General features: G+C 40.9%; 2 protein-coding genes across 2 annotated transcripts; both read left to right on the forward strand.

The window, feature by feature from the left end:
- Positions 1 to 6,307: 6,307 nt before the first annotated feature.
- On the forward strand, positions 6,308 to 7,048 carry LOC104100303 (uncharacterized). Its single transcript, XM_009607512.1, has one exon. The coding sequence runs from the start codon at positions 6,308 to 6,310 to the stop codon at positions 7,046 to 7,048; it is 741 nt and encodes a 246-aa protein (XP_009605807.1).
- Positions 7,049 to 9,477: 2,429 nt separating this feature from the next.
- LOC138899068 (uncharacterized) lies at positions 9,478 to 9,978 on the forward strand. Its single transcript, XM_070185183.1, has one exon. It carries the CDS (start codon positions 9,478 to 9,480, stop codon positions 9,976 to 9,978), a length of 501 nt encoding a protein of 166 aa, XP_070041284.1.
- The last annotated feature ends 4,678 nt before the right edge of the window (positions 9,979 to 14,656 follow it).

The following is a 14,656-nucleotide window of genomic DNA, read 5'->3' on the forward strand; positions in this document are numbered from 1 at the left end:
ATGCATGTCCAACCATCCACAACCAACAACAAAATTCCATCAAATAATCACCCTTCAATCTCTACAATGGCTAGTATTTAATTTGAAAACTTATGGCTTCCAATCACCATCCCATAAGTTCCAATACTTAATTCTTACTCATATTCCCATAATAAATCCATGCATGTAAGTCTAAGGATGTAGGATTACGTTTTCGAAAAAATCTTGCAAAATCCTCCCTTGAGTTCTTGAAGAAATTTCTTGAAAAACTAATGATTTCATGGTGGATTGAGTTAGTTCTAGTGTGAAAATAATAGGATTCACACCAAGACAATGGGTATTTCTTACCTTAAAGATCGGAGGAGTTGGGGGTCTTGAGAGAGGAGGAAAGGTCAAAAATTCGTCCAAGTGAAATGGAGAAAAAGAGCCCCCGAATTGACTTAAAAGAAACCTTAAGCTAGGGCGCGCTCAGTCTGGTGAAGTGAGCCTCACTTCGCTATCCACTACATGTAAGGGAAGACAGGATTCGCGCCCGGTCTGGCGAAGTGAGCCTTGCTTTGCTGTCTGCCAAAATAACTGGGTGGTATGACTTTAGTAATTTGATCATAACGTTTAGTAGGAATGTCCAAATGACGAACGGCTTGATGCATTTGAAACTAGACTCGAAGGGGTACGCTTTAGGGGCAAATTTCATGGAAAATATCTTCATATTATGAGCTTTATATCCGTTCAAGTTCAAGTGTTGTGAGAATTAAGACATTTTTTCCTCTTGATACTTCCAACTCGTTCCAAACAACTTCTCCCAACTCATAAACCTCCTTAACATATTCTAGAACACCTTCCACAGATATTTTCATGTCAAAATTGTGTGGTTATATCCCATAGGTCTCCTTTCGTACTCAAAAACATTATTCCCAATTATCGTTGGTGCAATATAAAGTCTTAAATCCTTAGAAAATTCTACGGGGCGTTACATCCTCCCCCGCTTAGGATCATTCGTCCTCGAATGAGGGTTAGAGTCTGCCATAGACACCCAACACAGCTTAACTCTTTATTCACTCACCTAAAGTTCCAAATTTGACTAACTCCCCAAATTTCCAAAATTTCGGCAGAGTCCCCCCTGTAATTGGGCCTATCCACCTGTCAGAGAACCCCAAAAATCAATCCTAGCAATATATCCATGACAGAACCACGCACCATAACATGGAAACAACATCAACCATATCATTATAAGCCTTGTATTGCACAAAAAAACGTCTTAGCATAAACTATACAGGTTTGAATACAGAGAAGGTAAACTTCTAATATTCCTTTAATCACAACTATTTGGTTACACAAATAAATGAGGGTAGTTTTTTTTATTTCTTTCTCGGCTTCCCAGGTGGCCTCTTCGACTCATTGGTCTCGCCATATCACTTTGACGGAGGCAATCTCTTTATTCATCAACTTCCGAACTTGTCTAACAAGGAGGACAATCAAGTACCTCTTCATAGGTCCATCCTTCCTGAATTTCCAACATTCTCCACAAGGGCAATGCACGACAAATCCCCAATCACTTGCTCCCACAGGGACACATGAAACACAGGATGCATAGAGGACAACTATAGAGGTAGTTCGAGCCTATACGCCACTTCACCAACCTCCCTCCGAATTCTATAAGGCCCGATATACCTTGGTTGCAATTTACCTTTCTTAACAATTCACATAACGTCTTCATGGTGAAAATATTGAGAAGAACTCACTCACTTTCTCCAAACTCCAAATCTCTACATCGAACACCCGAACTAAACTTATAGCGACCTTGAACCTCCTCATCCTCCTTCTTATTCTACGATGTGTTTGAATGAATATAACCATAAAGGTTCCCGCCCAGTATGTTTGATCATGGAGTGATACTTTTTACATGTTTGAACCTTCAACCCCCGATAGATTAATACAAATTGGAACAGATTGTGCCGGAATTGTTCAAGAATCCATCAGTGTGTTGAGTAGCGGCTTTTTTTTTTAGGAGTTATATCCTAATAAGTAACAAAGTAGAGCTGGCATAGTTAACCATGGCGATAAAATCATTGATTCAACTGAAAGAGACCTAGAGTCAACTAGTACATATGGATAATGTGAGAACCATGTATATGATTCCAAGATGTAAAAGAAGTGAGTCGCTTTAGACATGTGATATATGGGAGGCATGACCGGGAGGATAAAGATAATGGCATAGGTTACTTTTCGGGGACGGGGAGTCATGAAAGAGATAGTGATTTATTCTTCATGCCATATGCGCCCCGTTTGGCAATGATAAGTCTAAGGAGATGTAGCCAAGCACGTGAAATAAGATGTCTCCTTGAGTGTAGGGAAAATCAGTTGAACTTGAAATGAGGGGATCCTTGCACCATGAATGTGATATAGAAAAAATGCACGAAGTTGCATTAAGAGGCGATAACCCCAAAAGTGCATTTGGACTTGATGGAGATCCTCTTAAGAATCCTATGAGAAGGGGAATGTTAAAGCGACTCATGGAAGGACGCGCTCTCTCATGGTTATCCCAACAAGTGTCGGGATACTAGCGCTATGAATTTACTACCTAAGGAACACAGCCAGAACATATTGCAGAGGTGGAAAGAGAGAATGAACACTTGTTATGAGCTAGACATGTTTTTGCCATAATAACTCTCAAACTGCCATACCAGGCCATGTCATGGGCAGTGACAATAGTAGGAACGAGGTGAGTTACTTACTTAGGAATTTTCTAAGTGGACTGAAAGTTATGCTAAGATGGGCAACCAAAAGATCTTCCTATGAAACATTTGCAAGGATCTCAAATTTCAGAGAAACCTTATGCGGATAAGTGACCCTTTCGATTGACATGTACACATATGATAGGTGCTGAGATATGCGCTTATGTTACTAGACGGTGAAATGGGTTCATGATAATATTCACAAAGGTAGTAAAGTGATTTCTTAAACCGTATGAGCCACATACACATGAGAGAGAGAGAGAGAGGGTGGTTCAAGAAAGATCTCAACACTAGGTTGCTTTACATTAGATTTGTTGCCATGTAGGTAAATATTATGATGGTGCGTGCACAAATGAGCAGATGTTATCCATTTGAATCAGAAGGTTCTATAAAAAATTCATTAAGTATAGTCCTTTGTTGAGAATTTTGGGAAGTGATGTGCCATAGAAATGCGGCACTTTTGATACTAATTACATAGACTTTAGCTCATCTTTTAAAGCATTATAAGTCATTTCTTATGTAGTTTTTGTGTTTTGCAGGAAAATAGACTTAAAGAGCCAAGACCATGAAAAGGATGACAAAAGCCCATGGAATAGCAAAAATGCGGCAGGTATGCGACTGCAAAAGTGATGTGCAGACCGCAGATCCATCGCAGAGTGAAGCAAATTATCCCAGTTTCAGAGAGTCAATTATGCAATCCATTATGCGGTCGCATAACTATTGTGCGGACCGCATAGTGATCGCATAATTGCAAAAGGAGTTCTAGTTAAGATGACTTTACGGTACGTTATGCGGTCGCGAAACTAATATGCGGATCGCATAACCAAAATGCGACGGAAAACTAGAAAACTTTGTGATCAATTCTACGGTGAAAATGAAGATGTGCGAACTACGAAAGCTTTCTGCGACCCATTCTGTGGTTGCAGACTTGATCTGCAGGGTAATTTTTCTCACTTTTTAACCATGACTCTTAGATCATTATAAATAGAATTATTAGGGTTTTTGTGGAGTATCTGGTCTGACAGAGAGAGGCTACACTTAGGGCATTAAATACACCATTATTTTGGAAGCTTTTGAGAGAGAATCCAAGACTTTGTCCACATTTGTAAGCTTTATGACTTTATTATTACTTTGTTCTTGTATTGTAGTATGAGTAGATAACTTTAAATACTAATGTTGTGAATCCTAAGTGGTGTAATGTTAATGGGTGTTTATTATTGAATATATATATATAATGGTTGGTCGATTTCTATTCAATTCTCATGCTTCATTTATGGTTGATTGTTGCAAACATTGACTAGTGTCATTTCACTCTATCTTTACTTGGAAAAGTGGGTTAGAGTTTGATAAAATTGAATAGCAAGAACTCAAGGCTTTAAACCTTGTTTAATAGAATCGCTTAGGGATAAATGGGTTCTACTTGGCATAAATTGGTTGTTCTTAATTGTAACTCTTTTATAATTGGAAAAATCATAAAGAGGAAATACTACCTAATTATTGGAAAATATTGGACAGTCATTTAGGAACAATTTGCATATCAAAGGACCTTCCATTAGAAATATATAATATTAACACCGATAGCATTACATTCCATTTATGGGGACACAACCTTGGTTTCTTAATCAAATTAATTAAATTATCTTAACAAAATAGCTTTTCTTGATAATTCACAATTACAAAACTCTTTTTAAACTAATGGAGTAGAATTACGGCTGAAGTCAAGTTTCACACTATTCAAGTAATCGTTTCACACCAATTCCCTATGGGATTCGACCCCAACCTAGTTGGGTTATTATATTTGATATCGACCGCCTTACACCATTTATATAGATGTAATTTGAGCGTATCAAATTTTAGCGCCGTTGCCGGGGAATACGGTTTTGAAATTACTAACTAGTATGGGCTTTACTTTATGTTTTCTTCTATTCCATCACACTTTGCTTGGTGTCATTAGTTAAATATGGGCGAGCCAGAAGAAGAGAATGTGTTTGCGGATATAGATAAGTATATTGAGGATACAAATGCTATTGTCCCTCCAAGAGTTGATGCTTCCACCTTCAAAGTGGAACATAGTCTAATCCTAATGCTAAAGGCAGAGGGGTTCTTCCAAAATTCCAGCGATGATGATCTGACACAACATCTCAGAAATATTTTGGGTATTTGTGCAATGCATAAGTAGAATCATGTCTCGGATAATGCCCTAAGGTTGAGGGTATTCAAGTACTCTCTAACTGGAGAGGCAAGACAGTGGATCCAAAATCTACCTCATAATTCCATCCACACTTGGCCTGAACTTGTCCGTGCTTTCCTAGCAAAATGGTTTCCACAAATCAAGAAGTCCGAGCTCCGGAATAAGATTTTCTTCTTCAAGCAATTACCGGGAGAGCATCTACATGAGGCATGGGACAGATTCAAGCTATATTTGGGGAGGTCGCCGAATCATGGTTTCCCGGATAATATTTTGTTTGAGAAGTTTGACATGGTCTTGGATCCTATGAATCAATCCATTGCCAAAAATGCAACGGATGGATCCTTTATGGATAAAACATTTGCAAGGGTCACACAAATCGTCGACAAGATGGCCGAACATAACCAAGCTTGGCACTCGGAAGATACCACAGGTGGAATTGTATATGGTACTCCTTCCTTGACCAACATGATTAAGGAGAATCAAGAAAGAGATCAAATAATTGCCGGGCCTGCCACCAATGTTAATGTGTTGACGAAAATGTTCACTAAAAGCCAAACAAAAAAAGGTGAATATTGTGGAAGATGTGCAACCCATGTCAAATGAGGAATACGAAGAAGCAAATTATGTCAACAATTCTCAAGGAGGATATCAAAGACAACCCTACCAAGGTTCAGGACAACAACACAAATAGAGGTCTAACCCACAAGGCCAAGGCAACCAACAATGGCGAAACGACCAAGGTAGTTCAAATCAAGGAAATTGGAGTAACAACAACAATAAGTTTTCAAATCTTAGTTCAAACCCCTATGTTCTACCAAAGAGGCAATATTCTAACTCTCCACATCTGAAAGAAAGTTTTTCAAGTGAGTCCAAGTTGAAAACATGCTTGAAAGAGTATTGCAAAATCAAGAAAGATCCGACACTTCAATGAATAATATGACCGAGCTTGTGGGTTCTCACACCACATCTATTCAAAAGTTGGAGATGCAAATGAGGGATATCTCAAGAGAACAAAACTCGAAGCAAAAAGGAATGCTCCCAAGTGATACAATTGCAAACCCAAAAGGTAATGGGAGTGGTCCAACCTCTCATTGTATGGAAATCACAACTAGAAGTGGGAAACTACTTCAAAGAGAGAATGAACAAGTGGCCGAATTGGAAGATTTTGAATAAGAAGTCGAGGCACAAGTTGAGGTGCCAAATGTTGTTGAAGTTGAAAGACTCCCGAAGAAGGCGAGAACCCAAGAAGTGAACCATGAAGAGGTTAAGGAAAAGGTAATAGAGGCACCAAAAACTCTAGCACCAATTCCTAGACCTCCTCCTCCTTTCCCTCAAAAACTAGCTAGAAAGGTTGGTGATAGCAATTATCATTGAAATTCCATTTGTGGAAGCATTTCAAGAGATGTCGGGTTTTGCTAAGTACTTGAAGGACTTGATCACTAAAAAGAAAACCACCAAGAATGAAGTGGTGAATGTGACTCACCGGGTTAGTTCCATCATTGCAACAACCGCCATCCAAAAGAAAGAGGACCCGTGGACTTTCACTATCCCATGCACGATTGGATTGCGTGATTTTGCACGAGCCCTTTGTGATAATGGGGATAGCATCAATTTAATGCCCCTTGCTATTTACAAGCAAGCAGGATTAGGTATGCCTAGGCCTAGGAGTATAAGGTTGCAAATGGTCGACCGTTCAATAAAGCGACCGGTGGGAATAGTTGATGATGTGCTTGTGAAAGTGGGGAAGTTTCTCCTCCCTGCCTACTTTGTTATTCTCGATTGTGCCATTGATAAAGAGATCCATATCATCTTGGGGAGACCATTTCTTGCTACCAGTAGGGCACTCATGGACTCGGAACGAAATGAGGTCAAGTTCCGAGTTAATGATGAAGAAGTTACCTTTCAAGAAAGTAAGGGTATGAAATTGCCACATGCATACGGGAGTATCTCAGTCATTGATGTTGTTTATGAGGCACATGATATAGTTAAGGTAAAGATAGAAGAGGAATGCCTTGGTGAGGCATTAGTGGCTATTTTGGTGAATTTGATGGTGAGGACATGGAAGGATACGTGGAATCGGAGAATGCATTGGAAGGGCTTGGGTCCTACACTTATGCACCAAATAAGCTTTCTATTGAATTAAAGAATAGAGTCAATCCTCCCGCTAAGCCTTCAATTATCGAGCTGCATCAACTTGAACTCAAGCCACTTTCGCCGCACTTAAGGTATAAATTTCTTGGCTCTAATGAAACTCTACCCGTAATTGTTTCTTCTTTGTTGAATGATGTGCAGGTTGAACACTTATTGGATACCTTAAGGGAGCACTGACATGCCATTGGTTGGACTATAGCGGATATCTGAGGGATTCCCGCCGAAATTTGTGAGCACAAGATACAATTGGAGCAAGATATCAAACCTAATGTGGAGCATCAAAGAAGGTTAAATCCTTCCATGCAAGAGGTGGTGAAGAAACAAATCATAAAATGGTTGGGTGTCGGGGTTGTCTACCCCATTGCCAATAGTCCTTGGGTGAGTCTGGTGCAATGTGTGCCAAAGAAAGGAGGCATGACCATGATTCAAAATGACAAAAATGAACTCATCCCAACGAGGACGGTGACCGGGTGGAGAGTTTGCATGGACTACCGGAAGCTCAATAGTGCTGCTTGCAAAGGCCATTTCCCTATGCCTTTTATTGATCAAATGCTTGATCGGCTAGCGATAAAGTGCTTTTTATTGCTTCTTGGATGGTTACTCCGGCTACAACCAAATCAACATTGCCTTAGAGGACCAAGAGATAACGACATTCACATGTCCGTATGGGACCTTTGCTTTTAGTTGAATTCCATTTGGGCTATGCAATGCCCCGACTACTTTTCAACGATGCATGATGTCAATCTTCTCAGACATGGTGGAGGATTTCTTAGAGGTATTCATGGATGACTTCTCTGTAGTTGGTGATTTCTTTGAGCATTGCCTTGACAACCTTAGGCAAGTGCTCAAAAGATGTGAGGAAACAAACCTTATGCTCAATTGGTAAAAATGTCGCTTCATGGTGGACGAGGGTATTGTTCTTGGCCACAAAATCGCCAAGCAAGGCATAGAGGTTGATCGGTCAAAGATCGAAATCATTTCCAAGTTTCCTCCTCCCACTTCGGTAAAAGGTATTTGGAGAGTTTTGGGGAATGCCCGTTTTTTAGGAGATTTATCAAGGACTTCTCAAAAATTACAAGTTCCATGTGCAAGCTCCTTGAAAATGATGCTAAGTTTGAGTTCGATGAGAAGTGCCTAAAAGCTTTTGAGGAATTGAAAGCAAGGCTCACCACGACACCTATTATTGTCACACCCGATTATTCTCTTCCATTTGAACTCATGTGTGATGCCAGTGGTATGGATATTGGAGCGGTGCTTGGTCAACAGTATAACAAGATTCTTCAACCTGTCTACTACGCAAGCAAGACATTCAATGGTGCATAACTGAATTATACTGTAACTGAGCAAGAACTGCTTGCTATTATCTATGCTTTTGAAAAATTTTGGGCTCTAAAGTTATAGTCTACACCGAACATGCTGCCCTCCGCTACCTTATGGCGAAGAAGGATGCTAAACCAAGATTGATTAGGTGGGTTCTTTTGTTACAAGAGTTTGACTTCCAAGTCAAAGATCGGAAAGGAACAGAGAATCACATTGCGGATCGCTTATCTAGGCTTGAAGAGGCAGGGAGACCAAAAGAAGATCTTGAAATTAATGGTGCCTTCCTAGATGAACACTTATTGGCAATATCTAGCACCTCCACTCCTTGGTATGCCGACATCTCTAACTTCTTGGTTAGTGACCTTATCCTCAATGGATTGGAAGCTTATCAAAAGAAAAAGTTCTTGCGGGAGTGTAGGCAATACTATTGGGAGGAACCCTTTTTGTACCGGATTTGCACTGACAACATCGTTCAGCGTTGTGTTCCGGAAGATGAGGTAATTCAAATTCTCAAAGCGTGTCATGACTCCCCAGTTGGGGATCACCATGGTGGAAATCGTACTACGGAAAAAGTGCTTGAATGTGACTATTATTGGCCATCGATCTACCAAGATGCAAACCAAATGGTCAAGGCATGTGATCAATGTCAAAGACAAGGGTCAATATCTAGAAGGCATGAGATGCCTATGAACTTTGTGATGGAGGTCGAGATCTTTGATGTGTGTGGGGGATAGATTTCACGGGTCCCTTCATAAGCTCTTACAGCATGACATATAACTTGGTGGCAGTAGATTATGTCTCCAAATGGGTCGAGGCAGTTTCCTTGCCGAACAATGAGGATAGAAGTGTAACCGCCTTCTTGAAAAAGAACATATTTACTCGGTTTGGAACCCCAAGGGCGATCCTTAGTGATGGGGGTTCTCACTTTTGCAACAAAAATTTTGCCGAAGTTAAGCACAAGGTGGTCACGTCTTGTCATCCTCAGTCAAGCGATCAAGTTAAAGTCTCCAACCAGGAGATCAAAAATATTCTAGCAAAACTGTTAATGCAAACAGGAGCGACTGATCAAATAAGCTAGATGATGCATTGTAGGCCTATCGAATGGCATTTAAGACACTCATTGGCACCTCACCATACCGGTTGGTATTTGGTAAGGCTTGTCACTTGCTAGTGGAACTTGAACACAAAGCCATGTGGGCATTGAAAAAGTTAAATCTTGACTGGGCCGAAGCTGCTAATCTAAGGATGACACAACTCATTGAGATGGAAGAGTTTCGTTTCCATGCCTACGAAGAAAGAATAAAGTTTGTTCATGACAAGATGATTTTGAAGTGGGAATTCAAATCTGGTGACTTGGTCTTACTCTTCAACTCAAGATTGAAATTCTTTCTGGGCAAACTCAAATCCAAATGGCCGGGCCCGTTCAAAGTTGTGAGTATGTCTTCCTATGGTGCTATTGAATTAGAATCCGAGGACGGGACTCGAACTTTTAAAGTAAATAGACAAAGAGTCAAGCATTATCTCAGAACCAATGGAAAAAGGCAACTGGTAGAACAATTCGCACTCAAGGATGGTCCTGTACCAATCCCCACCACTGATTAGCCAAAATAAGGGCAACATCGTCATGCCGCGACGTTAAATCAAGCGCTTCATGGGAGGCAACCCATGTGTTGGTAACATTTTTTGGTTAGATTTTAATTTTGGTAGGTTTATTTGTAAGTGTTGAACAATTTAACATGTGTGATAGACTACAGGTTACCCAAAATACAAATAAATAGGATGCAAAGGCAGAAGAAAAATAAAGGAAAACAAGCTGAGCTTCAGCTGTTGTTCTGCGGCAACATATGCGGCTGCATAAAGGGTTCGCGGATCGCATAATGGTTGCAGATACAAGCAGAACACCATTCAAATTGGGCCTTAAAATGCAGAGAAAATTCAACTTCTACGGCCCGCAAAATCATTCTACGACCGCAGAGTGGGTCGCAAAACGGTTGCGCACTACCTAGGTAGTAACCCATCGCAAAACACATATGCGGCCTCTTAATACGTTATGCAATAGTCTTTTTATCGCAAAATCCTCAGGTATTAAACCCTACTTCTTTCTCTATCTCATTTCCATTTATCGTCTCTAATCTCACACACCGAGGCACAAAATATAACACAAAAGAAAAATACTAAGAAAAATAAAAAGAAATTGAAAAGAAAGGCTCACCTTGCTCGCGATTCACACCAAATTGGCTTGCTCGATCGTCTGACATCTGGTATGTAAATTTCCAACATTTCTCTTGCTCAGTTAAGTTAAAGATTGTCGTGTTCTTTCAGTCGCCTCATTCTCCCCTCTCATTTATGATACCCTTCTCTATATACCAACTTCTTGTCTTTTGAAATATGTTTTGTGGGTCAATCAAAATTTTGGGGGTTAGAGTTAGGGCTACTGATTTGAGTCTGGGGATTGGTGATTTGTGAAAATTTGCATTAAGAATTATTAGGCTAAGCATGAAATCGACCTGATGTTGAGTGTGTCTAATGGTCTCTCACAATTTGTGCTTTAGCTGCTTAGCGTTGCATAATGTTGCCCGTGAGTGTGATTATGTGGAGAAGATGATCTCTGCGGTCCGCATAACTGATTTGCGATCCACAACATCATTGCATGTTTGGGTGTTGCGGAAACAACTATGGTGTTCAGTTTGCGACTGCAGAATTGGTTTGCGGACCGCATAATAGTCGCAGACATAAGAAGAATCAAGCTAAGTTCAAAATGCGACCGATCTGTGGTCGCAAACTTGTTTTGCGACCACTTCTGCTACCCGCATAAGTTTTTTGCTTCTGATAGGTCATGTTATGCGTTATGGTTTGCGGTCCGCAGAGTTATTCTGCGATCGTATAAAGGCTCGCAGAACATTTTTTTTTCTTGTCTCTAATTTCTTTACTATATGGTACACATGCCTTACCATGTACTCATATCACATTAATTGGCAGGAATAGCACCAAAGAAATCCCTAGAAACACGAACACCCACCACTCGAGGAAAGAGACGAGCTGCAGCTTTAAGCCCACAATCACATCAATCCCAACGCAAATAGCCTAGCACACCTAGAAATTCATCTGAGCCTACCTCCCAGCCTGAAGAGGAGGAGGCATAGTTTGAAATTGTGCCACCAGTTGACCTCCAGGATGAAGCACGCAGAAAGAGTGGTGAGGATCTCAGGTTCAGGATCACCGGCTCTTGGACTCTGTATAGAGATGGCCTAGCAAAAAGCAAGATCCTCGAAGAAAAGCAGCTGAGTTTGAACGGTCTTAAAGAACAATACCCCCATGTGCTAGAAAATATCCAAAATAGGGGATGTGAGTTCTTCACTAAGGTTCCAATGGAGTACAATGAGACTTTTGTTAGGGAATTTTATGCTGCATATACTGCATCCAGGAACTCAGAACAAAAGAGAAACCGTAGATACTTGACCTCTATCTTAGTCCGAGGAGTTGAAATACTCTGTGATTCCCACTCAATCAACGATGTATATTTCAAAGAGTGGAAACCAGGCATGGTAGAATTTGATGCAAAGATTGCAAATAAGGAATCTGAGCGTGCTTGGGTAGCCTCTGTCATAGCCAAGGGAACTCTACCCTGGATTGAACCGGGCCAGAAGATTCACAAGAGGGATTTAACCCAAGAAGGCCGGTATTGGCTAAGTTTTGTCTGTTCTCATATAATGCCTACGACAAATGAGACTGATCAGTATCGAGAAAGCAATCCGCATTGCTTGCATCATGTTTGGTATCAAGATTGATTTGGGAGAGCTTATATTCCCTGAGATTGGGGTCCGGTCAAACCAGAAAGAAACGTCGCTCCCTTTTCCATGCTTAATCTATGCTTTGTGTGAAAATGCAGCGGTTCCTCCATTCCCCAAACATAACCGAATAGGAAAAGCTATTTAGGACAAAGACATCACTCGACACAATGATGCTTCAGAGAAAGTGGTCAAAGATCCACCAAAGCAATCACTCACTCTCCCTCCGACCTCGTCCGCTTCAGCAATACCTGCTGCCTCATCAGGGCCAGACACTTCTTCAGCACCAGCCACCTCCACATCCGCTCACAGACCAGCCACTTTGATATCACCTGTCTCACTGCCTACACTCTCCAAGCTTAGTCTACTGGCACAACATGCAAATGCCAAAGTATACAAATTGACAAAAGAGCTTCCATCGCTCATCCATCAAGCATTGGCCCCACTCCAAACCTTAGTAAGTAATATTCAAAAGCAATATATATCATATAAGGATTAACTCAAGCACTTTGAAGCTCGCCTTGAGAAGGTTGAGCGAGGAGGATTTGGGGACATGCCTCAACTTAAAAAGGATGTAGCTGAGCTCAAGTCGGAGCTGTATAAGATGCAGACACTAGAGTTCGACTTGACCACCCTTCTTCCGGGGGAAGGGGAGCAGGGAACTGGCACCTCCCACGTACCAAGTCTTGATCTGGATTTCACACACTTCCCGTCAGCTGAGGAGGCACATGCTACTGACATCTCACAAACTCCAGGTTCCGTTGCACACACCAATGCTCATTCAGATGAGGAATTTGGAGAGTCTCATGAGGAAACTGATTATGAGCGGATATTTGAAGAGGGTGATGATCAGAGGGACAACAAAGGCAAACAAGTTGTTGTTGTTACAGAGGAACTGGGTGAGGAGTAGGCGGATGTACAAATAGCTATCGCACACTCCCTTGTAGATATGGTTGCCAGGGCTACTACCACGACCACACAGCCATCATCGGGAGAGGCCAGTAGCTCCCAGCTCCAGGACCCAGCTCTGTAACTAGCGGAGCTTCCTACTTTGGTCCCAGACACCAATGTCCATTCAGAGGATCCACCCATTGCTTCCACAGTGTCAGCTCCCGGCTCCGCAGCTGCCTCAGATATACCAACCTATCCAAGTGCCTAGTGCACCCCAAGAAGCTCCTAAACTTTGCTCTTACTTTTTCAATGCATTGAGGACACTACATGTTTTTAGGTTGGGGTGGGGTAGTCGACTTTTGCAACTGGTATATAAACTCTTAGTCCCAATAGTATAGATTTGTATATAGTAATAAATTCCCCTTGGTTTTTCTTTGCCGGGTTCTTTTCCAAGGGTGTAATAGTAGAACTATGATCGTGGCATGAAACATTTGACTTGTTTTGTGCTATTGTTCTAGATTCAAGCACGTGATAAGTTTTTGTGGAACAAATTGCACCCTTCAAATTTTGTAAATAAATAGTCAGCCATTTTTGTGAAATCGAGGCTCGCTCTTTGACTTTGTGCTTACTTAGAATCTCAAATATCATGTAAGGAAGCCTTGAATTGCCTTGTATTCACTTGAGGACTCAAATTATGCCGATTTGAGAAATTCATGCTTAGTGAGTGGTGAGAATTTGTGTAACTAATGCATGTGCTCAACTTGTAATGTCTAGAACTTGCCCGGTTAGTTTCTCAATGCAAATCTCAGGTTGATGATTGGGTGTTGAAATGATCTTAGGCTCTCTTTATGATTGTTAACTAATTTTTTACCAAATTGACCTCCCTGGTGCATTTGTTATCCTAGTTATCCCCTATTGAGACTTTAACCTTTCCTTTGGCTACCACATTACAGACCGATCCCCTTTTTTGTGAAATTCCTCCCTCTTTTGAACCCATCCCTCCTTGAATGTTATGAATGAGACTTTAAGCCTAAGTTGGGAGTATTGGTGCAAATTGGGAAACAATAGAAGAAGGAAGTGTGTGGAAAAGCTAAGCTTTGTAAGGTTGTGGCGTGTGAAGCGAACAACTAAGTCTAGAGCCATCATACCCAAAGCAAAAGGCTTTACATTCCCTCAAACTATGAAATACTCATTTCAAAAAAATAAAAAATAAAATAAATAAATAAATTTGGAGTGGTGAGGGAACGCGGTAAGTCAAGTAACTAGGGAGCAGTCATGAACTACAAGGTGGGTTGATAGTAGCAATTAGATATCAACAAGAGCATTGTATGCTAGTCGAGAAAGAATGTGTGTAGCATTCAAGGAGGGTTCATTTACTATTTTCCCAAACATTCATCTAACCCATCCCGAAGCCTATACTACAACCCTTAAAAAGTCCTTTTTTTATCTACAACCAATTACTCCTGAGGTAGCAATGAGTTAAAATAAGGGCAAGCATATGGACTGATACTTGTAGCACTTAGCCTTCTTTCTGAGTGCAAGAGTGTTTGATTATATCCCCTGTACATATTTGTTTAGTTGGGGATTTTGTTTGATGTGAG

The sequence above is a fragment of the Nicotiana tomentosiformis genome, chromosome 9, assembly GCF_000390325.3.
Source record: "Nicotiana tomentosiformis chromosome 9, ASM39032v3, whole genome shotgun sequence".
Lineage (NCBI taxonomy): Eukaryota > Viridiplantae > Streptophyta > Magnoliopsida > Solanales > Solanaceae > Nicotiana > Nicotiana tomentosiformis.

Coding starts and splice junctions, on each gene's coding strand:
- LOC104100303 (XM_009607512.1), top strand. CDS start 6,308: ATGTCGGGTTTTGCTAAGTACTTGAAGGACTTGATCACTAAAAAGAAA.
- LOC138899068 (XM_070185183.1), top strand. CDS start 9,478: ATGGCATTTAAGACACTCATTGGCACCTCACCATACCGGTTGGTATTT.